The sequence below is a fragment of the Rhamphochromis longiceps genome, linkage group LG14, assembly GCF_057381845.1.
Source record: "Rhamphochromis longiceps isolate RC_006_pf linkage group LG14, R_longiceps_female_GT1.1, whole genome shotgun sequence".
NCBI lineage: Eukaryota > Metazoa > Chordata > Actinopteri > Cichliformes > Cichlidae > Rhamphochromis > Rhamphochromis longiceps.
In genome coordinates, this window is record NC_140570.1 from 28,622,894 (window position 1) to 28,650,046 (window position 27,153).

General features: G+C 39.6%; 4 protein-coding genes across 9 annotated transcripts in view; 2 read left to right on the forward strand and 2 right to left on the reverse strand.

Annotated features, from left to right (window-relative positions):
* The window catches only part of esamb (endothelial cell adhesion molecule b), a 59,852-nt gene extending 50,674 nt beyond the window's left edge, over nucleotides 1-9,178 (forward strand). The window contains exons 5-7 of the mRNA XM_085429091.1: nucleotides 6,396-6,518; nucleotides 6,619-6,748; nucleotides 7,885-9,178. Of these exons, the coding sequence (XP_085285217.1) occupies nucleotides 6,396-6,518; nucleotides 6,619-6,748; nucleotides 7,885-8,356 (725 nt within the window). The 3' untranslated portion in view covers nucleotides 8,357-9,178. The remainder of the gene's footprint in view (nucleotides 1-6,395; nucleotides 6,519-6,618; nucleotides 6,749-7,884) is intronic.
* A 142-nt stretch (nucleotides 9,179-9,320) lies between these two features.
* Nucleotides 9,321-14,078, reverse strand: acad8 (acyl-CoA dehydrogenase family, member 8). Its single transcript, XM_085429092.1, has 11 exons — nucleotides 13,944-14,078; nucleotides 12,907-13,007; nucleotides 12,517-12,686; nucleotides 11,788-11,897; nucleotides 11,566-11,642; nucleotides 11,346-11,483; nucleotides 11,121-11,256; nucleotides 10,600-10,697; nucleotides 10,325-10,477; nucleotides 10,123-10,225; nucleotides 9,321-9,989 (listed from the first exon to the last, which is right to left on the reverse strand). The coding sequence occupies exons 1-11, from the start codon at nucleotides 14,056-14,058 to the stop codon at nucleotides 9,934-9,936; spliced, it is 1,257 nt and encodes a 418-aa protein (XP_085285218.1). The 5' UTR covers nucleotides 14,059-14,078; the 3' UTR covers nucleotides 9,321-9,933.
* On the forward strand, nucleotides 13,938-20,103 carry thyn1 (thymocyte nuclear protein 1). Of its 6 annotated transcripts, none has more exons than XM_085429095.1 (10): nucleotides 15,052-15,317; nucleotides 15,658-15,740; nucleotides 16,022-16,124; nucleotides 17,292-17,461; nucleotides 17,545-17,613; nucleotides 17,763-17,855; nucleotides 17,927-18,022; nucleotides 18,098-18,248; nucleotides 18,332-18,381; nucleotides 18,701-20,103. In XM_085429095.1, exons 2-9 carry the CDS (start codon nucleotides 15,666-15,668, stop codon nucleotides 18,376-18,378), a joined length of 804 nt encoding a protein of 267 aa, XP_085285221.1. In that variant the 5' UTR covers nucleotides 15,052-15,317; nucleotides 15,658-15,665; the 3' UTR covers nucleotides 18,379-18,381; nucleotides 18,701-20,103. The 6 variants fall into 6 exon arrangements, with proteins under 6 accessions (XP_085285226.1, XP_085285221.1, XP_085285223.1 ...); XM_085429097.1 differs by having other exon boundaries at nucleotides 15,060-15,317; nucleotides 16,066-16,124; XM_085429100.1 differs by lacking the exons at nucleotides 15,052-15,317; nucleotides 15,658-15,740 and adding an exon at nucleotides 13,938-14,074 and having other exon boundaries at nucleotides 16,066-16,124.
* Nucleotides 20,104-20,428: 325 nt separating this feature from the next.
* Nucleotides 20,429-25,556, reverse strand: vps26b (VPS26, retromer complex component B). The gene is made up of 6 exons (XM_085429093.1): nucleotides 24,854-25,556; nucleotides 24,232-24,388; nucleotides 23,343-23,507; nucleotides 22,888-23,063; nucleotides 22,663-22,805; nucleotides 20,429-21,540 (listed from the first exon to the last, which is right to left on the reverse strand). The coding sequence occupies exons 1-6, from the start codon at nucleotides 25,074-25,076 to the stop codon at nucleotides 21,403-21,405; spliced, it is 1,002 nt and encodes a 333-aa protein (XP_085285219.1). The 5' UTR covers nucleotides 25,077-25,556; the 3' UTR covers nucleotides 20,429-21,402.
* Between the last annotated feature and the right edge of the window lie 1,597 nt (nucleotides 25,557-27,153).

Sequence of the window (27,153 nt, forward strand, 5' to 3'; positions counted from 1 at the left end):
GAAATGGATTCACAGTGATTCATGATTCCCAACTGAACAGATTGACCCTGTCAAAGTTTAATTATTTGAAGCTGTTTTGTCTTTGTTCACTACAGTATAGTGAATAAATAAATGATTCCCTTGAGTTTTATTGTTTACACCAGCAGGATAAAGGGGTTGAATAATTTTGACTGCAGCTGTAAATGTTTCAAATGGACTTCAGAGGAAGATCCTCGATCGTGGCATGACGCACAGTGTGAAATCCTCTTTACTGAATGAGACACGTAGCATTCTCCTTTCAACGTGCTGCACAAGCGCAAGAGAGAAAACAGGAATTTCTTGCATTATTTTTCACAAAGAAAAAAAAGACGCCATCTGTTTCTGAGCAGTAGGACTTTGGCTGATTGATTGAGTATTGACTTAACTGTTCTGATCTCTGGCCTTCATCTCTTTAAGTCCTCAAACTCATAACATGAAAACTACTCCCTCTGATTATGCATCCTCTCACATGCTTTCAACACTCGAGCTCCAACCCTGCGCGCATCTTTTTATGCACACTGATATATGCCAACTCTGTGACACTTGAACTTTACTCTGCCCATCACTGCTTATCCCTTTCAGCAGTCTCTCTCTCTCTCTCCCTCTCTGTTTTTTCCTCTCTCTCTCTGCTGATCCTCTCGCCGCACTTCTCATTTCCTGTTGGCCTAGGTACCTAATCTAACAAGCCCCATGTCATTACTTGATCAGCCCCTCTAAGAAGCATAAGTTGGATTTGGGACAGAGAGTGCAGCACATCTTGCTACCCCTCCCTTCAATTTCTACCATTCCCTCTCTACCTTTCATTTAAGCTCACTCTCTTTTTCATCTTTTTGTAAAAAAATAATTGAAAGAGTGGAGAGCCTGCCCCCAGACCATGCTTGTCCTTGGGTTCATGGGTAAGGGCTTTCAGTCATACGTTTTTCAGTTATTCCCCATACTCTTTCTCACCTCTACCTGCAAGAATAATTATGTTTGTAGAGTCAACATGGCACTCCTTAAGCTCTAAGAAAGCTTTAAAGGAAAAGACAAATCAACCCCATTTGTAATAATGCTTATAATAGTATTTTCAAAAATTTAAAATAAAAAGACTAGATTCAAACTCTATAAATATTAATTATAAAACCACTCAGTTGTCTTTATTTTAACCATTTGGAATTGTGAACCAGTGTTTTATGCTGTAATCTTTCCTGACTATTTCCATGACAAGCAGGGGTTAAAGTGGGCTGGAACAATCTGGAACAGCACGAGTAATTAAATCTGACAGACAGGTTATTGTACAGTGGTGAACAAATCTTTTCCCCTTTCCAGATTTCCTGTTTTTTTTGGTGTGTTTGTCAAACTTAAATGTTTCAGATCATCAAAGAAATGTAAATATTATACAAATATAATGCAGGTAAAGAAAAAATGCATTTTCTACATGAAGCTGTTTATTATTTAGGCAAAAAAATAATTATCTAAATCTACATGGCCCTGTGTGAAAAAATAAGAAATAATGTAATTGAGATCTCTTAGTCTGGTAAAGTTTATAAAGCCATTTCTAAAGCTGTGGTACTACAGTGAGAGCCATTATCTACAAATGGTGAAAACATGGAACAGTACCCTAAGAGCACAAGGACGACTCATCCAAGACTTTAAAAAGACCCCAGAACAACACCCAAAGAACTGCAGGCCTCACTTGGCTGAGTTATGGTCAGGTGTTCATGACTCTTCAGTAAGAAAGAGACTGGGCAAAAATGACCTACAAGGCCAAGTTCCAAGACGAAAACCTCTGCTGAGCAAAAGGAACATAATGGCTCAACTCAGTTTTGGAAGAAAACATCTTGATGATCCCCAAGACATTTGGGAAGATGCTCTGTGGACTGACAAGACAAAATTTGAACAGTTTGGGACATGTGTGTCCCATTACATCTAGTGTAAAAGTAACACCACATTTCAGAAAAAGCAGAAAAGGAGACTGCCGGGCCATCTGCTTCTGACCTCAAGCACACTTTGGTTCTGCAGCAGGACAATGATCCAAAAAACACCACCAGAAATGAAGCCTTCGGAGTGGCCTAGAATTCAATTCTAGCATGTGGCATGACCTTAAAAAGGTGGTTCATGCTCGAAAACTCTCCAGTGTGGCTGAATTACAACAATTCTGCAAAGATGATTCTGCCAGAATTCCTCCACAGTGCTGTAAACTCAGTTATTGCAAACGCTTGATTGCAGTTGTTGCTGCTAAGGGTGGGCCAACCAGTTATTAGGTTTAGGGGCCATTTACTTTTTCACACAGGGTCATTTTTTTCACTTAATAATAAAGGCTTTCATTTAAAAACAGGATTTTGTGTTAACTTGTGTTATCTTTGTCTAATATTTACATTTGTTTGATGATCTGAAACACTCAAGTGTGACAAACAGAAAAAAAGAGGAAAATCGGGGATGGGGCAGCACTGTATATCACTATTGAATGAGTTCATTCTTCATGTGCTGCAGGCTGTGGTGGCTGCCAGGGGCAGCTTGGTGGTACTTACTCAGTAACAAGAAAAAAACTGACATCCCAAGGCCCACTTACACTTTCAACACATCCCTCTTTTTATTGTTGCTGTGATGCGTTCATGGTGCAGAAGTAAATTTGTTGTGGTACTTAGCAACTGGGTAGCTACTGAAGTAAGCATAACAGAGTAACATTTTTTTTAAATGGCAGGTAGTTTTAAATGCAACATTTTAATCAACTTAACAAATGTCACCAAACACACACAACTGTTTCCGTGCAGTTTTTCAAAAAGTGGACAGTTTCTGTATTTCCCAGGGGGAAAAATGTTAATGTGTGACATTGACAGAGAAAGAAAGGGAAGAAAGGAAAGGAAGATCAAAGGTTATTTTCAAAAGTAATCATTGCTCAGCGTGTGACATTTTTATGGACTAGTAAGTTAAAATTTATGTGTAATTTTCTGATTCATTTTAGAGTGCTTAATTAAAATTTTGGATCTATAGGTGATGTGTTGCTAAATTATGTTTTTGTGAAATGTCTTGCAAAAACAAATTTAAGTCATTTAAATTTTAAGAATATACTGTGCAGGGTACACTGGTTAGTTTACAGTAATGCAGTGCGCTTGACTGGTTACAGCTAGGGCAATGTTACCAGATTACATCAAAGGTAGCAGACATCAAGGTATAAACCTTTTATACTAGCTTTATTGTATCTAGTTAGGGGGTTGGAAATCGGCCATATAGCCTGTGTAACATCTGCTTTAGATATTGTTGAATTCAGTTGGTTGCATCATCAGACAGAGCAATGAATATTAGAGTAGAAACCCAGGTCAGCAGATCACAGGTTGTACACAAGGACAAACCTACTGGAGCTTACAAAACAATGTCTTATGTGCCCTTTTTCTAAGTGATTCTTAAGACTAAGACTTGATCTTGGTGTTCCCCACCTGCCAAATCCCACTTTAACCCCTCATGACAAGGACTTTTAAACTTCCAAGCCTCATTAATATTAAGCGGAAGGGTTGACTTTGTCCTTTAAATCTTTGCAGTATGTTGTGTTAGATTTAGCTGTCATCCCATTGCAGTTTTTAATTGTGTACTATAAGATTATGTTAATTTATTATTGTGTAGTTAAGCTATGATGTGGGTTAATAAATAAATATGAATATAGTCAATAATAACCCCAAATTGTATAAATTTAATATGTTTTCATATTTTATTACTTATATATGAATATTTCACATGTGAAAAACATGAATATGATTTTCTTGCAGATATGGATAAAAATATCTGTAACCCTTTCAGTCACTTTTTAGCTTTCATGGTTAGCGAGTTAGCACACAGAATAACTGACTTAATCCAAGAGGACCTAAATATCACACAAAGTTTAAACTTAAAAAAAAAACACAGCAAGCAATGTTTAAACCATATATTGAAAAAAATCTTATACAGTCATTGATTTAAAAAATAGTTAATGTTTGCTAGCTAGCTAGTAGCTAATTAGCTTTAGCTTGATGTGCTAGAAATTTGTTCAGCAGCTAGTTTGAAGTAACTGTAAAACTCAAAGGAATTGTTCAACTGTTTAAACTCATTAACTTGATATGTAAACTTTGTAACAATGCTATACAATTTGCAGTTTAGTGTGCTATAAATAAATGTTTATTAATAGCAAAATATAAAATTAGTAGGCTACAATACGAGTAATTAACAGTTTCTGCTGGTAATAGTTTTACTTATTTAGCTAAGTAAAACTATTATTATTATTACTAATATTACTGTTATTATTATTATTATTATGATTACATATTGTCTGTTCACTGTAGCTTTTTACAGCATATATGCTGTGTAAAAGTCTCAAGCCAACACTCATTTAAAAAAGAAAAAAAAAAATTGCCTCCAAGGAGTCAGATGTTCTAAGTTCTCCAGGCTTTATAAAGGGTTTAATAAAATATATATATATATATATTATAATTTTATAAAAAAAAATAATTTTGACCACCTTTTTAGCTATTTAACACTAACCTATGACTTATTCAAGCATAAAAGAGGCACCTAAAGTCAAGGAGATTTATGGTGCAGAGTGCAAAGATGTCAGAATAAATTATGTTATTGTAAAAACCTATTTTTTTTTTTTTGCCCTATATACTGTATCTGTTTTAATATTGTTACTGCAGCCCAAAAACTCTTGAGACACTCCTCATACTAAGGATATCATTTAAACATAGGCATGAAATTAATAGATTTATGAGTGAATAAACAGGGAAAGGTGTCTTTTATGCTTCTGTTTTAGTTGTGCTTCTTACTTACTCGAAATTTTATCAGCTTATGGCTGTTTAGCCCTTTAGGTCAGAATTAATGTTATACCCTTTACTGACATCCAAACTAAACATGTTTGCTTACATTGCTGTGCAAACTAATCCTGCATTCGATGGGCACATATGCCATGTGAGGTAGCTGACTATACTATTAGCTGCAAAGTCTGCCAGTTTCCATGAGTCACATGTCATGTGTCAAGGCTTTGACAAATGCTGCTCATTGACCTTGCAGTGATGGCAGCATAACATGAGTAATGGTCCCATCTTGACATGAAGTCGCACTTACTGTAACATCAGATCCCTGCAGCTCTGTTGCCACGGGGATCTGTGATCACTGTGCAGGCTTGAAATCGCTCCAAACGAGTCAGCTGATACGCGGCTAATCTGTCACAATTAGGTTGGGGCCTTCACAGCTGTTTTTTAGGCCCAGGGATTAAATAATCACAGCAGGACAGGTGCATATCACCCTTATCCACAACTGTTTTTCTTGGGTTTATTTTGATTTCTCACGCATAATGTTAACACGCTGGTCTTAAGCTTAATAAGCATAGGCATAATTTATTTCTACTTTTGATTTCAATGTTTTTTTAAGACCTAGAGGGGCAGGATATATGTCAGCAGCTTCTTCTTCTTCTGTATTTATTGAAAACACAACAGATTTAGAAATTATTACATCTGCCTACCTTAGCCCTCCTTGTAGTAGTGAAACAGGAGAGACAAAACAAAGCTCAGTCCAGCCTTTGCCCAACCAAAACTTTGGGATTAGAGCAGTTTGGGAATAATTATTAAAGATTTTGCTCACACCTTTCCACTAAATCTACTTCTTTTGCCCTTTGTGACTGACTCAATGCTTTACAGTCACTTTTTCAGGGGAGGGTTTCCAGTAAAATCAAACACACCTACTCTCAGTTGCCGCCATGAATCAAAATGAGATCAGATGAAGGCGTGCTGCGATATGACGTCTCAGATTGGATTTCAGAGGATTTGCTGTGATAAATCCAGCATGAAGCTTGTTTATTTTTCGACAGCCTATGTCTGCAACATAGTATTTTAAGATCAGATGTGCTAAGAGGAACAGATTGTGAGACTGATGCACATGCTCTCACTGCATGTGTGAGAAAATATGAAAACAAAAACTCATGTCCAGCATCAACAGACTAGTGTTGTTAGATTGCAGCAATGTAACATTTCTTTTCCTCCACTAAGTAATGGAAACCAGCCAATAATGGCCAGCCAATAATTATATTCTGTATTAACACTGCAATGATATGTTGAATACATTAGTCTTAGCATGATATAAAAAAACAACAAAAATAAATAAAGTGATACTAACATAATACTTGTGATACTGATAGAAAGAATCCCATGTTTAAGTTTAAAAGAGAAAACTAAGTTGCAAACGAACAAACTTTTTATTTTTAATAAATATAAATCCAGTTATAGTCAATTGTAATTGTGTATATATAGTAAGTCTGTTACTTCGTACTGTAGTAAGTTCATGTGTTTAGTTCCCTTGACGTTTTTCTTCTTCCTGGCTCAGATCACATAAATATGTGATTGTGAAGAGTGTGTAACTACAGTTGTTTTTTTCAGATGAGAGACACGGTACCCTCAGGCTGAGCAACCTCACTAAAAGCATGTCAGGGAAGTACATCTGTCGAGCCAGCAACACCGCCGGCTCCGACAGCTGCTCCATTAACCTGGAGGTTTTCACCTGTATGTACACAGCATGAACTCTGTTTTTATTCTCCTTCACCCCAGAGTATTTAAAAGTTTGTTTGGGAAATCACCACTCCATCTTTGTTACGTTTCTCAGCTTCCAACGCAGGTGTGATTACAGCAGCTACTCTGGGGTCAGTGGTGGGACTGGTGGCCATGGTGCTGTTTCTCATATTCATACTGAGGAGGAGAGGGGACACAGAGGAGGAGATAGCCAATGAAATCAAGTGAGTTTCACTGTCTGTAGAGTGGGCACTTTGTCACATTAAATCCTCTTTTATGCCTCTACAAGATCACAGTGACGCCATGCGTGGCTTATTATATTCTAATAAAAACATCATTAAACAAATTGCTGATGAGTTTAATATGTTATTCCCTTGTTTTAGGACATGTTGAACAGTAAAATTATGTCAGTTTTGTAAATTTTGGTCATTCCATGTAATCCAAAAGGAGGATTAGCCTGGATTTTCTCATTGGTTAATCACTTGTGATCAACAAGTCATTGGCCAATAAGCATCCAGTTTCCCTTCTCCAGTTTAAAAACACCACATAAAGGTTAAAATGCTCATCTCATGTCTTCAAACAGAAGTTTACCATTAAAAGGCTTATATCACCGGAGCTAAGGCTTTATACAGTCTATGTGTACATCATGTATTTCTTGACAGCTGTCAGAAATGTGGAGTAGTGAGATGTAATTTCTGTGTCCAAAAAATGATGATGATACAAATGGAAAGTAGAGTGTGTCGTCTCTGAGCACGACGTGACAGTAAAGTCATCCTATTCATCCTAAAGAGGCCATTTGGAGTCGAAGAGGGTAGATCCTGTTTTTTCTCATTATTTTGAATCCAGTTGTTTGGAGCAGGGCTTTAAATTGACTTTTGCTCAGTGTGAAATGTGCAGTGTTGCACATCATCCAACCAGAACCCCTGCACTAAGATATGGTAAGCGCCATAATGTGTGCCCTCCACCTCACGGTGTAATGTACCCACAAATTTTCCAAAAAAAACCAAACAAGCCTTCTGCTTCTAAGAGTCCGTTTACAGTAATGCAAAGCAGTGATTCAGCAAGTATGTGTTATCTGTGTTTTCATGCTATCCTAGTTTTTGTGCATTTTTGAACATTTAACCTTTGTAACTGATACTGTGTAAGTAGAGCATCGTTTACACTAAATCAGTAGTTTACAAGCGCTTGATTGTTAGGAGATCACGTGAGTATAAAATACTGTCACTCAATGTGTTTTGTTGACAGTATTGCAGCTGCAGTGTCCGTTATCGTTTTACTTGAAGCACTTCACTTCTGTTTTGTTTTCTGTCTCCTTTTTAATGATTTTTCTTTCACCCTCTTTCCTTGCTTTTTACCGCAGGGAGGACGCTCAGGCACCAAAGCGAGTGTCATGGGCAAAGAGCAACACAGGCTCAGATGGTATGTCCAAGAATGGCACGTTATCCTCCATAGCCACCAGCCCTCAACCACGAGACCCCCATCAGCCCAACTTCCACTATCCGTACTCCCCGATATCAGCTTCAGACGCGAGCTCAGTGATCAACGCCTACCAGCTGCGCCCTGGAGAAGCCAATACCTTACAAGGGCTTCCTGGCTACAACATCGGAGGCACGCCGTCGCGTAAACACAGGCGGCCTCCGAGTGCAAACGGGGCTCCTTCGCAGGTTCTCAGGAGCCCTGCGGTCACCAACCCCAAAAGAACTGAGGGGGCGCAGCCTCAGATGGCACCTCCACCCACTGTGTCCCCACAAGTTAGTTCCTCCACTCTGACACGCATGGGAGCTGTTGCTGTCATGGTGCCTGCTCAAAGCCAGGCTGGATCACTGGTGTAACGGCGTGGGAAGCAAAGGACAGAGAATCCCTCGCAATGAAGCGCCCTTTCTCGGTGAAGGCCTGATAGGTTGAGAGAGAAGGAAAAAAACGTGCTTCACTGGAACAAACTCTTCCTTCGGTTTGTTGACGAACCAGTGCAGCGTTCTTCATTTCAGTTTTCTTTTAAATGCTGCGATCAGGCTCATTAAAGAGAAATATATTTTTATTTCCATGCTTAGAACGAAAAGAAGTGTTGATTTTACGTAGCAGCATACAGTGATATTGTAAACCGTAGCAAGCAGGATGGTTTACTTGCGATTGTCGTGCAATGTTTTGGCTACATTTCTATGATTTCTACAACTTCATTGTAAAGAGATTTTTCTAATTTCATTTTTATGTTATTTTACCTGGATGTGTAAAGTTCACTTTTCTCAGGCTAACTGCACTCGTTCAGAGCAAAAACACACAATTCAGACACTGAAAATAGTTTCTAGAGTTTCACATTTCTGGCCCACATTCATGTTCACATCAAGAAACGGTTTCAGTGTGGGTTGAAGACTGATAAGGACTCAAAACGTGATGATTTTGCTTGTTATGGTAGCTGGAATGTAACCAAAGTAGTGAGTATAAGTGTTAAAGGCGATGGTTTCTGACTATTTTGCTTAAAATTGTTGAGTATAACAAGATTACTGCAAACATATGGCAGAGCCAGTAGTGGAGACCGCTCAAGAAAGCGTCCATCCTCGATATCTGACCAATGTTTTCTGCTTGTTTGTTTTCATGATTTCAATTACACTGAACTCTGGAGATAACGATGCAATGATGTTCTGATGTTGAAATACTACATGTAGCACTTTTAATGCAGTTCTGACTGTTGATGGAATTTTGTTTTTCAATAAAATGTTCTGCAGTATTTGACTAAATATTGATCAGTTCCATATTTAATGGAAACAAAAACCTAAAGGTGCTAAACTGCAAATGAAGTCCAATTTAAGAAAGCTTTATTTGGAGTGTAACATTTCATTATATAACCTTCACAGCACCTGTGACATATTTCTGTAATTCTGCAAAAAGCAAAGAAAAGGATGAAATACAGTAAAATTGCAATAACCATGAATATACATAAGGATTGAAAGACCACTTTAGGGACAGTGATGCTGGGATTTTATGAACTGTTACTTTTTCTTATTACTTTTTCCTCTGTCATCTCTCCGTCGCTGGTGGATGAGTTTAATTACCTGGGGTAAACCCTTCAAAGCAACAGACGGAGTGCCAGCAGGGTGGAGCAGTTGGAGACGAGTGTCAAGGGTGATTTGTGACAGAAGGATTGAAAAAACTACACTGAAGTTGGTTGTGCTAACTTACATTACATCTGATGTGGCGTACACATTCAAACATGGAGTCTAAAGGGTTTATTTATGACAATGATGCTGATTTGCGAGGGTTATTAGATGGAGGGTGGGTGGATGAACATACACTCAAGTCAGGAAACATTCATTGAAACTATGATGTGCAGGGCAGCACCAGTCATACTGTAACAAACCAGATATGAAGACCATAACAACATGGTCAGTTTAAATCCAGAGGACGAGCTTTATCACGACTCCGACAGCAGATTTCGGGAAATGATCATCCTCATCACTTCATTGGTTCCTTTAAGGGAAACAAAAGCAGGAAACAGCTGGTGAAAAACAGCATCACAGTTGCCTTACATGAAACCAAAGGAGCCACACTAAAATATGACAAAAGACAAACAAAAAGGCTAAAGAGAGAGAAAAAACCTCACCTTCTAGGATCTGGTGGACTCTGATGTCCCGGACAAACTGCTGCACTGCGTAGTCTTTAAGGTAACCGTACCCACCGTGCATCTGAAGAGCCTGGTTGCAGATCTGTTGAATACAAGCAGGAAAAAACATAAAAGATCACTTAATATAGTTAATTTCATGCTTTTTAGCCAAATACTGTTAATCCTCCTTAGCACTGCTCACATTAAAGCACTCGTCTGTGGCAAAGAGCTTGGCCATGGAGCAGATGGCAACAGCATCGGGGCGGTCCTCCTGCAACGCCTGCGCTGCTTCACGTATCAAAAGGCGAGACGCAACCAACTTGGTGGCCATTTCTGCCAGTTTGAACTGAAGAAACTACCATATTAAAAGAGAGGGGGGGGGGGGGGGGGGGGGGGGCGTGAATAACAGTGGCAGGACAAGTATTCTGTTTCACTGAGTTTTCACTAAATAAACTGAAAACAGGGGAACCTGCTTACCTGGTTGTTTGAGAGTGTTTCTCCAAACTGCTTGCGCACTAACAGGTGATCCCTCGCCAGCTGCACAGAAGCATGCGCCGCCCCAAGAGAACAGGAAGCTGGCGGCAGAGTATTTAGAGGAAAACCAGTGAGTAAGTTGTTTGGCTTTGTTTTAAACGCCTTCATGTCAATGCCAAATACTGTGTGACCACAAATACTGACGGTTTGAGCTGAGTTATTACTGAGCAAACCACTGCTACTGGTCATAACCAAGGGCATGCTCATTTATAAAAGTGTGTTAATCCAAATCTACTGAAACCATTCGTCATGCCTTAACCAACTCAAGGTTTCTTTAAAAGCACGCTGCACGCAATTTATGCACAAATCTGTTTCCCCCGAAGCTCGTTGAAGCCCAATTATGATGCAGATTACATACTGTTACTTCTAGCTTTAAAAAAAAAAAAAAGATTTACATTGGATTGTAAGTATAAAAGACACAGTTTTTGGATGCTTGGCTACTTGGGTGGTGTTTTCCTCCTTACCAATATTAATTCTGCCTCCATTCAGGCCTTTCATTGCGAAGTTGAAGCCCTGTCCTTCCTCACCGAGCCGGTTCGCCACTGGAACCGCACAGTCCTCAAATATCACGGCCCTGGTCGGCTGAGAGTTCCAGCCCACCTGGAGGACAGATTGTTTTTAACAGCTGATTGGCTCAATTCTGCCATCTAGTGGTTGAACACCAAAGTGGCGCAACTGTGAAGTCGTACTTTTTTTTCTTTTTTGCCAAAACTGAGGCCGGGGGTTCCCTTCTCCACCACCAGACATGAGATACCTTTAGGTCCTTTACCTCCAGTTCTGCACATCACGACGTAGACATCTGTGTCTCCTCCTCCACTGATGAAGGCCTAAAAAGTGCCGAATAAATTAGAGGAGCTTGCATTTCTACAGACCTTAAATGACATGAGCGTACAGACAGGTCTGAGTTACCTTTGAGCCATTCAAGACGTAATGGTCGCCTTTCCGCTGAGCAGAGGTCAGAAGAGAAGCAGCATCGCTGCCGCTGCCTAAAACAAAGATCGCAGGTTGAACTTTAACTAAAGTACTCACATGTGTGGAAGAACAACATACATGTGAAACGAATTTCTCACATAGACAGCTGTGAATAATTTTACACAAAGAACTCTGCTGTCTTTTCGCATGCAGACTCACCTGGTTCAGTGAGACAATAGGAGGCAAACTTCTCCATAGAACAGAGATCAGGACAAAACTTTTCCCTTTGCTCTTTATTGCCATAGCTGTCTATCATCCAGGCACACATGCTGCAAAGATAAGGAGGACAGAGGAGATTAACATGCAAATAAATAAATAACATACACTCTCTGGCCACTTTGTTAGGCATACCACTTCAACTGTTTGTTAACACAAATATCTGATCAGCCAATCACATGACAGCAACTCAGTGCATTTAGACATGAAGACACAGTCGAGTCGACCCAGTGATGTTCAAACTGAGCATCAGATTGGAAGAAATGTGATTTAATGATGGTGTTGGTAGAATACGTGCTGGTCTGAGTACACAGAGTACCACTCCTGTCAGCTAAGTACAGCAAACTGAGGCTAGGATTCGCACGAGTTCACCAAAATTGGATACTAGAGATATGTTGCCTGGTCTGTTGAGTCTCGATTTCAGCTTCAACATTTGACATGAACAACATGAAAGCATGGATCCATCCTGCCTTGTATTAACAGTTCAGCCTGCTGAAGTACCAATTATTTAAATGCTAAAGTGAACCTGAGTATTGTTACCGACCACGTTCATCCCTTCATGGCCACAGTGTACCCATCTTCCTGTATGTATAATCCAGACAAACTGACACCTGCTGTAAATATGGCGTCTTTTAAAAATGCTCCCAACCAAAATAATCTTATTATTCATACTTGTGGATGCTGATGTAGGCTGTGGTGCTCACACATCCCGTGGACAAAGCCTCAAAGATGATCGACGTGTCCAGCCGAGAAAGGCCAGATCCTCCAACATCTGGCTGAACGTAAATCCCACCGAAACCCAGCTGGGCCGCTTTACGCATGGTCTCCACTGGAAAGATTTCCTGAGTGGGGAAGAAACATCTAACCATTAGCACACCCTGCCTAGTGCTGTTACTAGTTACTTATTGCCTAATACTTATTTTTACTTTTTTTTTCTCCTGATCAGGACTTTGGATTGATACAAAAGATTGCCTTTATATGAGCAAACATGGTTTTGAACCCCTCACATCTGTTGCTTTCACGTTTGATTAATAACAGTGTTTTAAGCCTCCTAGCTCATACCTTTTGGTCCCACTCTGCCATGTGTGGGGCCATTTCATTGGCTGCAAAGTCAAAGGCCACTTTTTGAAACTCCTTCTGTTCATCTGTGAGTCCGTGGGAAGCTGCAGACAAAGAGCGGAGGACATTAAATACAGAAACTGCTCTGTGTGCTTTTAACCATTACATACTGTTCATATTTCATGTCTTCACAGTCTGGCTCAGGTCACGTTGAACCCAGGCTAAGAATTCCCTCATAAGTGTCTACAGCATATTGTTAAACAGAGATTAATTTAGAGTATATAAATAGTCACCTTTTTTACTCACTATGTATTTATAAACCTATATTAATCTCTAGCTCTCTTCCACAGTCTTTGTCCTGTCTTTGTCCCTCAACCCCAGCCAGCTGTGGCAGATGGACGCCCCTCCCCGAGTCTGGTTCTGCTGGAGGTTTCGTCCTCCTTCTAGTTTTTCCTTCCTAGTGCTGCCAAAGCGCTTGCTCACAAGAGGTCATATGAGTGCTGGGTTTTTTCTGTTTTCTTTGTATTATTGTAGGATCCTTACCTTACAATACAAAGTGCCTTGAGGCAAATGGTGTTGTGATATGGTGCTATATAAATAAAATAGAATTGAACTGAACTGAAAAACATCTAATATCATAGAGTATTATGTCCTGTTATACCTAACACATTACAACATAACAGCCACGATGATTTAAATAACATCTAGGTGTTGAATAATCCGAAAGAGAGGGGCGGTGCTAAGGAGAGGCGTGCAGCTTTCTCTGCCTTCCGACTGGAACTGAGATCTAACAAACCAACCAATGACAGTCGGCTGCGATAAATAAGTAAATAAAAGCGCTGAATATGTGTAGCATAAGCTTCTTTTTTTTTTTTATCTTAATCAGCAGTCACGTTTGTTTGCTACAAAGCTGTGTGACTACTTAACATATCGCTGGTTCATTTCATTGCTTCAGGTCCAATGAGGTAAATGAAAGAAACAGAGTTTTTAGAGCTACTTGTATTACTTAAAGCTAGTAGATCTCGTTTTCTGGTACTTACGGTCGATGCATGCGGCTATTCCTCTTCTCTGTGAGTTTCCGCTTAATGTTACACGATTTTTACATATTCTGGAGCCCAGCCGGGCTATTCTCGACAGAGCTCCTACAGCAGCCATGTTTACCTCTACAGTGGTGAGTCACTCGGCAGCGGGACTGCTGGTTATTGTAGTTTGTAGTCGCACTTCCGGCTTGTATTACGCATTTAAAGGTGCCATATTGAAACGGGGTTCGTTTCAATTAAACGAAATGTTGAAAGTAAATATTTTAAACATTTATACATGTTTAGAAATTTTACTTTGATTTGTTTAATCACATGACGTAATTCATTTATGCTAGATAACACAAGTGAGTATTGATATTATGCTTATGAAAAAGTTTTTGAACTACCACGGCATTTATTTGCTGTTATTTATTCAGATGTATGACATGACCAGTTTGATTATTAAACTACAGTGTAGGGTCCATAACATTATTTTTTAATTGTATATCTTTTTAAATAATGATATTTAAATTGTGAAATGTAAATGATGGAAGCTTGTGTCTACCACTGATTTATTTTTTATTTTTTTCTTTTGTTAACGTATTCACTTATTTTGCCATCTGTAAGTGAATATTTCAGGTTCACATCTCAGAATTCAACTTGAGAAGTTAATATTTTGTCTTAATAAATCAATAACATCTCAAGTTAATTAAAAAATTTTACAATTTACACTCTGCCTGGCAAAACTTATTTTGGAAACAAGCTTCCATAAAATTGTGAAGCTTGCATAAATGAATAAATGTATATAGCTTTGAGAATCCTTTTAACCTTTATACATTAATACCAACAATTCTGTAGGCTTTAACACATAACATAACACTTTGTAACCTCATATTTACTTTCTTTATCACATATTCTCAGACTATTTATTTTATTTTGGATTCACTTTAGTCGTTTCCATGTGTATCCTGTACACACTGAAAACTTACAATAAAGTTGACTTTGACTTAACTTACACCCTGTTTATTTGTAGGTTATAATAATAATAATAATAATATGTTAATAATAATAATAATAATAATAATAATAATAATAATAATAATAATAATAATAATAATAATAATAATAAAAATAAAGGGGTGTTATTGTCATAAAAACTGAAGTAAACAGGCAAACGAAAAATAAATAGACAATAAAATCCGATTAATTTAATTCCTAATAAACCAAAAGGCCTGAAAATAGTCACGTGTTCCCCGTACCAATATGGCGGCAGTGCTTCTACAGCGGACACACGGCAGTGGCTGGAGAATAAATCGAGTGCACCTATACGGTTTTTAGGTCACGTGTTGCAGTTTTTTCCGCGGGATTGATGGCTGGAGCTGTGCGGAGCTGAAGGTACGACTCCATGACTGATTATTACCGAGTTTATCTCCGGACAGTACGTTACGTCTAGTTTGCACGCATTCCTGATGCTTCTGTGTTTCTGCTGCTTGTTAGTGTCTAAGCAGTTTACACATGTAAATAAGAGCACTTATTCAGAAAACATTTAATAATACCAGCATTAATATTGTTAACTAGTGCAGTATGTTTTTCTTTAGTTACAGCAAGCACTTGAGTCACACCAAATACAATTTGTGGTTGTGTTATTTAAGTTGAGGTGTTTCTAACCTTCAGTCTGCCACTACTGATGTAAACTGTGGTTATTAAAATGTTAGTAACACTTCTCAAATTAAAGCTTCCTACATGAAGAAGATAATCACGGCTCATTGGAAGACTGCTGTGCTTACCAACATTAATTGCGGCTGGACGCAACTACCGGTAAATAAAGCCAAATTTATGTGATCTTGGACTCATTTTGAATGATTTTTAGAGTAGTCCGTTTGGGATTACATAAAGAGACAAGACACTGACCCAACCTAATGTTCTTCAGTTAACAACACTTTGTATGAACTTTAGAAAAGTATAAATGGATATAAATATAAGGGATGGAAATCATTAGTGGATAAAAAGGAAAAAATGCTGATTGTCTGAGTTCTTGGTGGGAGAGCTACCAGAGTACAAGTTATACCTAAAACTTCTTGTGTTTTTTCCCTCACAAGCTTTACAGAAACAAACCATCCAAACCTTTTGTGGATCTTTACAGAGTCAAAGAGATGCCACCAAAGAAAAAGGCCAGAGTCAGTAAAAGGAATACAGGTTCAGGTAGGTAAATCAAATCACAGAAGAAAATCACCTGTCTGATATTAGAAGGTTAATACACTCATCCTGGGCATGAATCTCAGAGTAATTTCAGGATTTCTAAGGATTTTCCAGGGTAGAATATTTTATAGCTACATCTTTAATTAATTAACCAAAACCATTGGGTGCACAAGTGTGAATTTATTTTGAATTTAGTCTCAATTTTATATAATGAGTCAAGTGCATTCAAACACCCCCACTAATATTTGGTTGACTGTCCTTTAGCAAGCTGCACGTCAACCACACACTTTGGGTGGGCATCAACAAACTTCATGCATAATTCTGGCTGCATGTTTGACCACTCTTTTTTTGAAGAATTGGTAGGGTTCATTCAAATAGTCCAAAAATGTTCAATAGGGTTTAGGTTGGGGCTTTGGGAAGGCCATCCCAGAAGCTTAATGTTAACCTGCTTTATCAATTACAAAACCAGATTTCACATGTGTTTGGCATCATTGTCTGATTGAAACACTCAATTGTGTCCAGGTTGATTTGAGGTGAAGTTGAACAATTTGGACATAGTTCTCCTCCTTCATTATTCCATCTACTTTGTGCCCATGATGCTACCACCACCATGCTTGACAGTTAGTCCATGGCACTGTAAAACTAACTTCACTGTAGACAGTTTTCCTGTTGTTCCATTAGTTTCCCGTTCATGCTAGGCTTGAACCTTTTTGGTCCTTTAGTTGTTCCTGAACATCTGAACCAATTTCTGCTCATGCGAGGGTGACAGTGTGGGTCTTCTTCTAGAACCCCGGAAAGTTGTGTTTGCACTGATTATTTTGGAATCTGCATTTCTAAGAGACATTCCCAACTTGTGTTAATCTACAATTCTATTTATTAGATGTTTACTAAGTTCCTTCGATTTTTCCATTGTTCTGAGTATTGGTCAATCCAATGGGTGCTGCCAAAGAAATAACAACATTGCAGAACCTCCAGTGCCGCTTATTATTATAACTTAAGCGCTTGTTCTTGTTTTTTAAAGTCATCACAGATTTATGCTGTACAATCACTCCACCCTGGAAAAAGAACGGTTCAAAGAAATCATTAAAAACACCAAATTATTGTGACATTCAACCCCTCGAAGAGTGCGTGTAAACACAGTTTTAACTAAAGAGTGCTTCCAAACCACAGGCAAAGATGATGACAGGGAGCCAGTGTCCCCAGCTTTGAAGAAGAGGAAAGCTGCAACTTCTGGTGGAAAAACTGACGAGAGCTCGGCGTCTTCTGGTTCTCCACAGTACAGTCGCTGGCTGATGAAGTCTGAGCCCGAGAGCCGCTTTGAGAATGGCATCGACGTAAAGGTATGGAGCAGCACCAGCTTTGTCAGCGCATTTTAAAGTGTGAGCTGGTCTCACTTGTCTGATGCTTCCTGTTCACTCTGCAGTTTGGCATCGAGGACCTGAAGGCTCTGCCTGATCAGACCAGCTGCTGGGATGGCGTTCGTAATTATCAGGTAGAGTTGCAGCACAGAGTCCTGCAAAAAGAAGATGTTTATCTGAAAAAAGGAGCAATGCGCTGCTACTCCTGAAAGGGCTTTTCTGTCTCTGCTCACTGCACCACTGTGCAAATTATTTTTGAATTTGCTATGCTTATCTTCTGCAGGCACGCAATTTCATGAGGCAGATGAAAGAGGGGCAGCTGGCTTTCTTTTACCACAGCAACTGCAAGGAGCCGGGGATAGCAGGACTCATGAAAGTGAGTCGCTCTTCTATATTTAGGTAAAGCTCGAGACGGGCCCGATGTTCAGCTTCATTTCCTCTTTCTAGGTTGTGAAGGAAGCTTATGTGGACCACACTCAGTTTGACAGGAAAGATGTGCATTATGATGCAACCAGCAAACCAGACGACCCCAAGTGGAGCATGGTAAGCTGAACGCATTAAGCGCAGTTAATGATAAGACTCAAGCGTGAAGGCTGAGCTCGTTCTCTTCTCCCTCAGGTAGACGTCCAGTATCAAAGGATGATGAAGCGTTTTCTTCCTCTGTCGGAGCTTAAAAAGCACCACCTGCAGCATCGCGCTAAGGGGGGGCCCCTCAAGGACATGGCGCTTTTTACAAGGGCTAGGCTCTCTGTGCAGCCTCTCAACACCGGTATGACAGAAGCGGAAAGAAAAAAGTAAATAAATAAACAAATAAAAGAGAAATAGCTGTGAACACTGTTTCTTTCTTCGCAGAGGAGTTTGACTTCATCTTGAGTCTGGAGGACAAAGAGCCACTGTAAGGATTGACTTCACAACGCAGCAAAATCATCACAAGTACCATTGCTTCACTGTAACTGTTAACGTTTATTAAAGATATTAAATATTTTTATTAGACATCATAGTCCAGATTCAATCTGTGAAAACACAAACATGTGGTTATGACTTGAGTTTCTTGGAACTGGATGGAAAGCAGTGCCTCTTTATAAAGTATAAACAGAAGCAGCATTAATTATGGCTGGCCTTTGCTCTCAGAGTAGCGTCAAGCATCATTTTATTGACGTTATTTAATTCATAATTTATAAACGGCAGCATATTTTACGACTCCTGATACCCTTTCAACGCTCGTTTTATCACATGGGAATAACTTAACATTGTGTGCTCAACTGCTGCCCGGTGATGACAGAGTGAGTGGGAAAATAAAACCCGCAAACAGCCTATGTGGCATGGCCTTCCAGGTATTTGCTTAATTGCAAAAAAAAAAAACAACAACAACAACATGCAAAGGGCTCTTGGTAAATTTTCCTTTTTGTAGACTGTGGGGGACCCACATTAAATGAATTTAATGTGCTGAATGCTGAAAAGTACCTTATATAACCTCTGATGAGATGCTGGTTTGGAAGTATTAATGCTGTTGCTGCAGCCCGATGCCACAACAACAACTCCCGTATTATATGTCAGAGTCAGTCAGATGGTGTAGCACCATTTATCTCCTAACTGACATCACTGTTATTTAAATAGTTTTTATTAACTATTTCCAATTGATTTACTTGAATAATTGTGTATGCTGATGCAAAATAGCTACTTCGAACAGCAGTGGCTGAAAAAGCCCAGCCTGCTTTGGAACCTGAGCCCTGGGGCACACTGTGTGTTTCCACTCATGAAGTGTGGCCCAGGGCTCAGGTCACAAAGCTCCAGAGCGCTAATGACTGAATCAGTGTGTTGATATCTTCTGTGGTCTTTTCCACAGTCATAGTTTTATGAAACATTGTCTCCTTCGCTCTGGTTGTCACATTAGGATAACATCACCTTTAAGTTTTAAGCCTCGTCTTTAGTTGAGACCTTTCTCTTTACGTGTTTAAATTACACCTCAAAGCACATGCATGCATGTCCTCTTTCACCTGATGTTACTGTTGTTAAGATAAAACTTATAATTTTGACACGGATCTCCTAAGAACCCACCAGAACGTAGAAACCTGTTATAAAACCGATATACAGACAAAGTCTTTTGTGGAAATGTCCTTATAATGAATATGTGGTCCAGCAGAAGTTGCTGTGGCTTGCTTGCACCGTTGCCTCAGAAGGTCCTGAGTTCGCCTCCAACATCTAGCCAGGGCTTCTGTGCGTGGTTTGTATGTTCTCCCCATGTTTGCATAAGGTCTCTGGTTTAACCTAACCCTACCCTGCCCCACCCCATGTTTTAAAGACATGCAGTTGGTAGGGTTAGATTAATTTGTTGTTCTAAATTGCCCTGCATCAGACTGGTGACCTGTCCGGGGTATACCCTGACTCTTGCCCTATGATAGTTGGGATAGATCCAGCCCTGATGAGAAAAAGTGGAAGAGAATGGATGGAAGGACATTTTCCTATGAGAAATTCAAAATAAAAATCTACTAATTTTGCAACTCATGAGAACTTAAAAATCAAACTGTACAGTCATGATGTGTATGTGAAAAACTGAAGTATATCATATCATTCAGCAGCTTGTAAAACCACCTTCAGCACCAATAAACTGATTATTGTCTGTATCCCTGTATTAGTCTCTCACATTGTAGAGGGATTTTGGCTCACTCTTCTTTACAGCATTGCTTCAGTTTATTTAGGTTTGCAGGCAGTCATTTATGCACAGCTCTTAGAGAGGTTAAAGTCTGGAGTTTGATGGGGCCACTGCAGCACCTTGATCCCCCCCCCCCCTCCCCTCAGTCACTCTGTTGCAGATCTGCTCACTACTCTATAGCAGTTGAATGTTAAATAAATAAAACTACATTAGCTGTAAGTACATTTTAATGAATGCTCAGGTTCATTAAGTCAACACATTCATTCATTTTCACAACAAAACCACAGAGAATTAAATTCATTTGGCATCAATTTATTAGACTTTTGGGAACAAGGAGTAATCGAGTAGCATTTTGCAAAAGATAGTTCTACTGTAATTTTCTCTGGTTAAAAGACTAAAATTATGTTAGAGGCAGGAGGATTCAATTAGCTTGATACACGTAGGCACAACTTTTAAGTCTCTAATAAAGAGGATACAGAAGACTTCATACTATCAGACCTCAAGACAAACACTTTGACATCCTTTCCTAACACCACTGGAATGCTGAGGTAAAGCTTATGGACATGAAACGTCATTTTGTAGCACTGTGTACTAGATAGTCTGTGTACACGAGCTGGAAACAGGATAACAGGTTTAACTGGCCTTATTTACAGGTTTAAAAACAAACGTGTGGATTAATACTTTAGCTCTCTCACTCAAACAGCAGCGAGAGATTAGAGTTTCCACTTCCATCCTTTTTTTGTGCAAACACACAAACACAGAAAAATGTGTTCAGCAAGGTAAAGCAGTGCAAAGTTATCTTGGATTTCTTGACCTTAGAACAATGTTAGGAATGCATTCATTAAACGTGGAATGTTGGAGATGCACTTGATGAGCATTCGTTTGAAATAATTATGAGATTAGAAATCAATTGATCCCAAAAGTGTTAGAACGTAACAAACAGAAGGCTTAAAAATTCAATTTCACATGGTTTTACCCAGCGAACAATAAGACATGGGTTTACTTTGATTCCCAAAAAGAACCCCCCCCCCCAAAAAAATGCATTAATGAGGAAGGATAGGACCAGCAGCCTGAAGCCCATTTGAATGCCTCATGCAAACTGTTTCATAGTTCACACAGTTTTACCGTATGTCGGTCTCCCTTCTTTCTTTACTAGAAGCAGCAGCTACAAGTAAAGCAGCTGCCTCTCCAGATGTTGTACAGTTCACATGTACCCCCCACCACCCCAGTGCAGACCCTTTGTGAGTCCCGTGAGAGGAGAGCTGCAGCTCTACCCGCTCTCCTCTTTTGCAGCCTGTTCCAGTGCGCTCTCTGAAGCGGCTGATCCTTCGAACCTCTGAGAGGCGATGGCAGCCTGGTGAGACATGCTTTTCCTCACCACGTCCCCTTTTCTCCACAGTGTGATTTCCTGGAGGGGAGAGAAATCAAAGACAAATGTAAGGTGATGACATGAAGAACACCTCAGCCCATGACCTGTAAATGAAAGAAAAGGTACCAAACTGAGCACAGAGTTTTCCTAGCTCTCAAATGTGACTGATAAATGATTTTAGCCTTTTAGAACCAGTCAGTGGGACATCAACCAATAAAAGCACCACTATTTCTTATTCGCTGTCAGACTTGTTTTCTAGTGCAACATTTTCACTATCTAACACAGAAAAAAAGCAGAGCTCCACAATAGCACCTGTGTTTAAGAATTGCTATTGATAAGGTTTTACTGATGGTGTTCAGTTTCGAGGTTTCAAGCAGATTCTTTATTGATTATTGATCGATTTTCACCTACATAGGATTTTGTTTTTTGGGGGGGGTTTTAGTGCCAGTGCAGCAGGTCTATTATCTCTTCAGCTCCACTGCCATGGAAAAAAAAGACATAAATAAATAAAACATGCCAGCACTAATAAAAGGCACTGATAAGCTGGGGGGCATAAGCTTTGGATGGAGTACAATTCAGAACAGAACCAGTTGGAACCTGCTCTCAGTTCCCACCTCTGATTATTCAGTAGCGCTAGCTGTAACTACAGTCAGAATCGCTACACACTCACAGCTCTATCATAGCCTGTACCCCCACATTTAGAAAGCAAACAACAGGAGGATGTTCGCCAGCTTTCTTAGTGAAACAGGGTTCAGCTGCCATTACATCCTGGCTGTAGGCACACTTCAGTTATTACAGTTACGGCTGTGACACAACAGGATGTAGCACTGATTGACTACATGCAGGCGGCTTTGTGTGCCTACAGTGGTAGTTGGAGGCTGAGCCTCCTCTTGAAGCCACACTGTCCTTTCACTCTGACACAATCGAAATACAGAGGCAGTCAAAATCAGAACCACATCCAGCCACAGCTGCACTAATGTCAGCCAGGCAGAGCATCTGCAGCTGTGCCCACATCCACCAGCTGGATACTGTTTGAGAGCTGCCCTTCATATAGACTAATAAGCACTAAAAATCACATTCACATGGATAGTTTTAAACTAGTGAAGTAGAAGATTCAGAAAAATGTAAAAACGCTGTCTGATGTTTTGCTTCCAGTCGTACCTGCTGTTTGAAGTAACGTCTCTCCTCCTCGTCAATCAAAACCAGGTTCAGGTAGTAGCGCACCGAGAACTTCTTGTTGATGTCTCGCATGGTGGGGGTCAGATCATATCCAGCCAGAAATAATCGGATGGGGATGGACTCTCCTGCAATGTTAAACACACTCTCAGAGGCTGAGCAGTGTTTGCATTGTGTGACTTGTTGAAACTGTGAATAACTTTTGTTTACCTCTGACCGGCGCTCCATCCATGATCTCGTACTTGGCAATAGTGTCATTTTCGTGGTAAACGCTTGGGCCTGTGCCTGTTGTCTCACGTTTGATGATGTCAATCTCCATGTGTTTAATCTTAATTCTCACCAGCAGAAAATAGATTTTTCCCACAATTACATCTTTCAGATGGTACCTGGAGAAAAAGAAAAGAAAAGCACAGGCGACAACTGCGAATGAGATCTACAGTTTAGTCACTAACAAGCACAATGTTCAGTACATGCTTTTCATTTAAACTGATAATAAATCAATCATTGTTTCAGCTACTGGTTCAGTTTCTAAATAAATAAATGCATCTTTCACTTAAAAAGAGATGGTTTTGCTGATACTGTATAAAACTATTTCACTCTTAAACACAGCATAACAAGGGAAAAAAGTGAATGATAGTGGTTTGCTGCAGCCCTGCAAGCCTTACTTGGATTTGTTATACTCAAACTCGATGTGGAGGCAGTCCTCAATTCCAACTTCCATTTTAATGGAGGAGTTGAGCTCAGGATAGGTGCTCAGTGTGTGGACCACAATGTCCATCTCTTTAGTGATGTCATTTAGTCTTCTTATCACCGTGGCACGAAGAAAATATCTGAAAATAAAGCACACAAGCAATGAAAAAAGTGCCATTTCCTCCTTAGTAGAAATTCACAACTACACACTAATTGACCATAATGTCAAATCCACCTGCCTATCCTATCGTTTACTGCTCCACCTCATGACAAAGACTCAACCAGATGTCTGGTTGCAACACTGAAATGCATATTCATAATGCTGCCACCTCTTACACTGGTAAAAGCCTACCTTCTCCCAGTGCCCTTCCAGCTATGACGCTGTCGCATTCATCTGTAGGAACCTTTGGTGGTGGACAGGGCTCACCATGGTCAATCTGACTAGTCTGACACCTTCAAGTCAAGTTTAAAGCGTTTTCTGTTCATTCAATTAACAGAGTCCAACCCTATTACCCATTCACCTTGGATACGTTTTGATAGGTACTTATCACTGCATACAAAGAATACCCCAAAAGATCTGCAGCTGTCTTCAAGCATTCACAGTCTAGCCCTTGTCCAACATTTGCAACACATATTAAGTCGTCACAGTTCACTTTTCACCCCTCGATTGTTGACACTGTAATGATTTAACGTTACTCACTTCCACCGTCATTGGTCTGAGCAGCGTGCATGTACTGCAAGTCAAATGTGGGCAACATCAAGCTTGAAAACTGCTCAGTTTAAGTGCAACCACATGACAGGCAGGTTAACAAGTAACGCGCTCACTGTACTGCTGACAAAACGACAGTGAAGGATCAAACTTACCTTAGCTTGACATTCTGGCCTGTGTAGGACTCGTAAGGTTTCTCAACATGAGTGAACTCAAAGTCAAAGGTCTGGGACTGAGTTATTTCACCAGGTCTTGCGAGATCTTTCACCAGGGAAACAAATTCATGATGGTTTCCTCTGTCGTAATACAACTCTAGAACAAGAGGAAAGATAGTATTAAAAAAAAAAAAAAAACTATACTGTGCACGATTTTGGATACAACTGAGCTCTTGAACTCGTAATTGATTTTAGTGGCCAGAAAGCCATACCATGTGAATTTTACTTTAACATGTGAATTTCACTTCTTAAAATCTATTTATGTGTCCAAGTTTTCACACAGCTCTTTCACAAATGTAACACTCAAGCAGGGATTGTCTGTGTTGCTTACAATTTCACTGCTGGAACTTTTAACAGTCCAGCTGCAGCAGATTAAGGACACTAGAGTGCAGCTTACAGGTGATCTGAAACAGGTCTACACAGGTGTAATATGTGGCCCCCTGTGTTTCCTTTCATGTCTAATATAAAGTTGAAAACTGAAGCATCTGTTTGTTTCACTGTTGAGGGATGCCTCCATGTTTCTTCACCCCACAGTCTATCACTCGCTGCTATTTTTACATACCTATTTGTCCCACAAATTCAATTTTGATGCCGTGGTGCTCCAGCCTCTTTCCGGGGTTCTTCAGCGTCACATTCACCTTTCCACTGACAGTCTCGCCGTCGTAGAAAAGAAAATATTTGTCTTTCTTCCCATCTTCAGTTTTGTGTTCAACCTTCTTCCTCGTTTCGGCGTCATTCAGGACAACATCGATTTCTGCGCTTTGACCAAAACTAAAGAAACTCATTATAATGCTGCGTCCTCGCTAACTCTTTATCTTATCTAAGTGCGAGTTAACTGACTTGTTAGCACGCTGCACCGAACCTGCTAACGTTTCAAAGTAGAAAACAAGTGCACGCTAAGGCCTGCGGAGTGCGCGAGCTTGGCTGCTTCTCGTAGCACGAATTACACCGACTGACATTAAAAAGTCTCAAGATATGTCACAGAAACCTCCACACGAGCTACATGTCAAGCAAATTAGCGCTTCGATGCTAAAACACACAGTATTGTGAATAGCCGTTTTCTTTTTTTTCTGCTCTCCGTTGCTGAGCCTGGATCTCACCGATAAACAGCCCGAAGCAGCGACGGATGGGTCTGCTGTTCACACAGAGCTCGCCGCGTAAATGTATCTTACATGTTTGTTTTCTGGGGATAAAACGACGAACGCTGTCAAACGACCAGGATGTAACACCAGCTTTCTTTACCTGCGTTAGCTGAACTACTTCCGGGTGGCGTTTTTTCACAGTAAAAGCGGAAAGAAAGGCGCGGAAGTCGCTAGGCACTAGCGATTATGCTTGAACTACAGCGTGTTTAAGACCTGCAAGTGTTAAAAGGAAAAGAAATATAAATAAATTGCATTACAATACTACACTCATGCAAACAATATAAACATTTATAAGCACTTTCAAACCATTAGCAAAAATTATGAAAATACTTAAATTATCAGAAGTTAATAATAATAACAATAACAATAATAATAATAATAATAATAATAATAATTATTATTATTATTATTATTATTATTATTATTATTGTTATTATTATTATTATTATTATTATTATTATTATTATTATTATTATTATTATTATTATTATTATGTACAGCGTATGTAGTATGTATGAATGCTATTATATTTACACTGGCACTGGAGGCAAAATGTGAACACAACTCCAACACAGCTGTCATCTTTCGCACGCAGCAACTCACTACACAAGAGTTCTACGTCATCAGTATGTGCGATCTACACACACTTTCAGCAGCGACGCTTAGAATTCTATGCCCATAGACTTACTATTATGCTATATTGTAATGTATATAAATGAAATGTGTATACTGTAAATACACTATTTCATCTTTCTGTATAACTTATAGTACACTACTGTAGAGGATTTGAATTGGATTTCATGAAAAGGACCCATGAATATAATTTCATAGATGAAGCAGGATTCAATCTGGCAAAAAGGAGGTGGAGAGGCAGGAACATAATTGGTCAACATGCCATTATTGAAGTCCCTGGCCAGCATGGTGGCAAAGTAACTGCGGGCCTCTCCACTGTCATGCAAACCTGGGGCCATATAACACTGCACATCTCCTTACATTTCTGGGTCATCTACAGGATTTCATGGTTGCACGTGAACAGCTGGATCAACAAGCAGTGCAACCTGTATATGTCATTGTTTGGGACAATGTGAACTTTCACTGTGCTGTCCTGATACATGAATGGTTCACAAACAACCAGCGCTTTATAAACATTTCCCTTCCACCTTACAGCCCCATCCTGAATCCAACAGAAGAGTTTTTCTCTGCGTGGAGGTGGAAGGTCTATGACCGGCAGCCCTACACTGGGGAAACTTTACTGGAGGCAATAGAACACACCTGTGATGGGACAACTTTGGAGTCTAGTCAATGCTGGTTTCTGCACTCAAGAAGGTTTTTCTTATGTTGCCTGGCATGGGAGAATATTGCCTGTGATGTGGATGATGTGGATGAAGTCCTCTGGACTGGCCCCACACAAAGACATGATGATGTTGAATGAATCTGTGAATTACAGAAATGTGCTTTTAATTTAGTTTTATTTTTAATTAATTCATTTTTGTTATCTACATTCAGCACTTCATATCATTCTAATTATGGTCATTTGTTAAATACACTTAAATATTTCCTGTTAACTACATGCCCTGAATGCCGTATCTTCAATTATCTGATGTAGTGTCTAACGAATATTCTGTGGTGAATATATTTTTACTTGTTGTGTAAAAACTGATTTTGAAGTGATAGTTTGATTCTGACAGAAGAATCTGAGGTTTTGTGAATGTAGTTCTGT

Bases quoted from the DNA above. Each gene is read 5' to 3' on its own strand.
- acad8 (XM_085429092.1), bottom strand. From the start codon at position 14,058: ATGGCTGCTGTAGGAGCTCTGTCGAGAATAGCCCGGCTGGGCTCCAGA. The intron at 11,898-12,516 runs GTATGAATAATA...TTATCTTTGCAG, and splicing joins GCCTACATCAGCATCCACAA to CATGTGTGCCTGGATGATAG. The intron at 10,478-10,599 runs GTAAGCAGGTTC...TTAATATGGTAG, and splicing joins AAACACTCTCAAACAACCAG to TTTCTTCAGTTCAAACTGGC.
- thyn1 (XM_085429095.1), top strand. From the start codon at position 15,666: ATGAAGAAGATAATCACGGCTCATTGGAAGACTGCTGTGCTTACCAAC. The intron at 16,125-17,291 runs GTAGGTAAATCA...TCCAAACCACAG, and splicing joins TAAAAGGAATACAGGTTCAG to GCAAAGATGATGACAGGGAG. The intron at 17,856-17,926 runs GTGAGTCGCTCT...TCCTCTTTCTAG, and splicing joins GGATAGCAGGACTCATGAAA to GTTGTGAAGGAAGCTTATGT.
- vps26b (XM_085429093.1), bottom strand. From the start codon at position 25,076: ATGAGTTTCTTTAGTTTTGGTCAAAGCGCAGAAATCGATGTTGTCCTG. The intron at 24,389-24,853 runs GTATGTAAAAAT...CTCTTGTTCTAG, and splicing joins TGAATTTGTGGGACAAATAG to AGTTGTATTACGACAGAGGA. The intron at 23,064-23,342 runs GTAAGGCTTGCA...CTTTTTCTCCAG, and splicing joins TTTGAGTATAACAAATCCAA to GTACCATCTGAAAGATGTAA.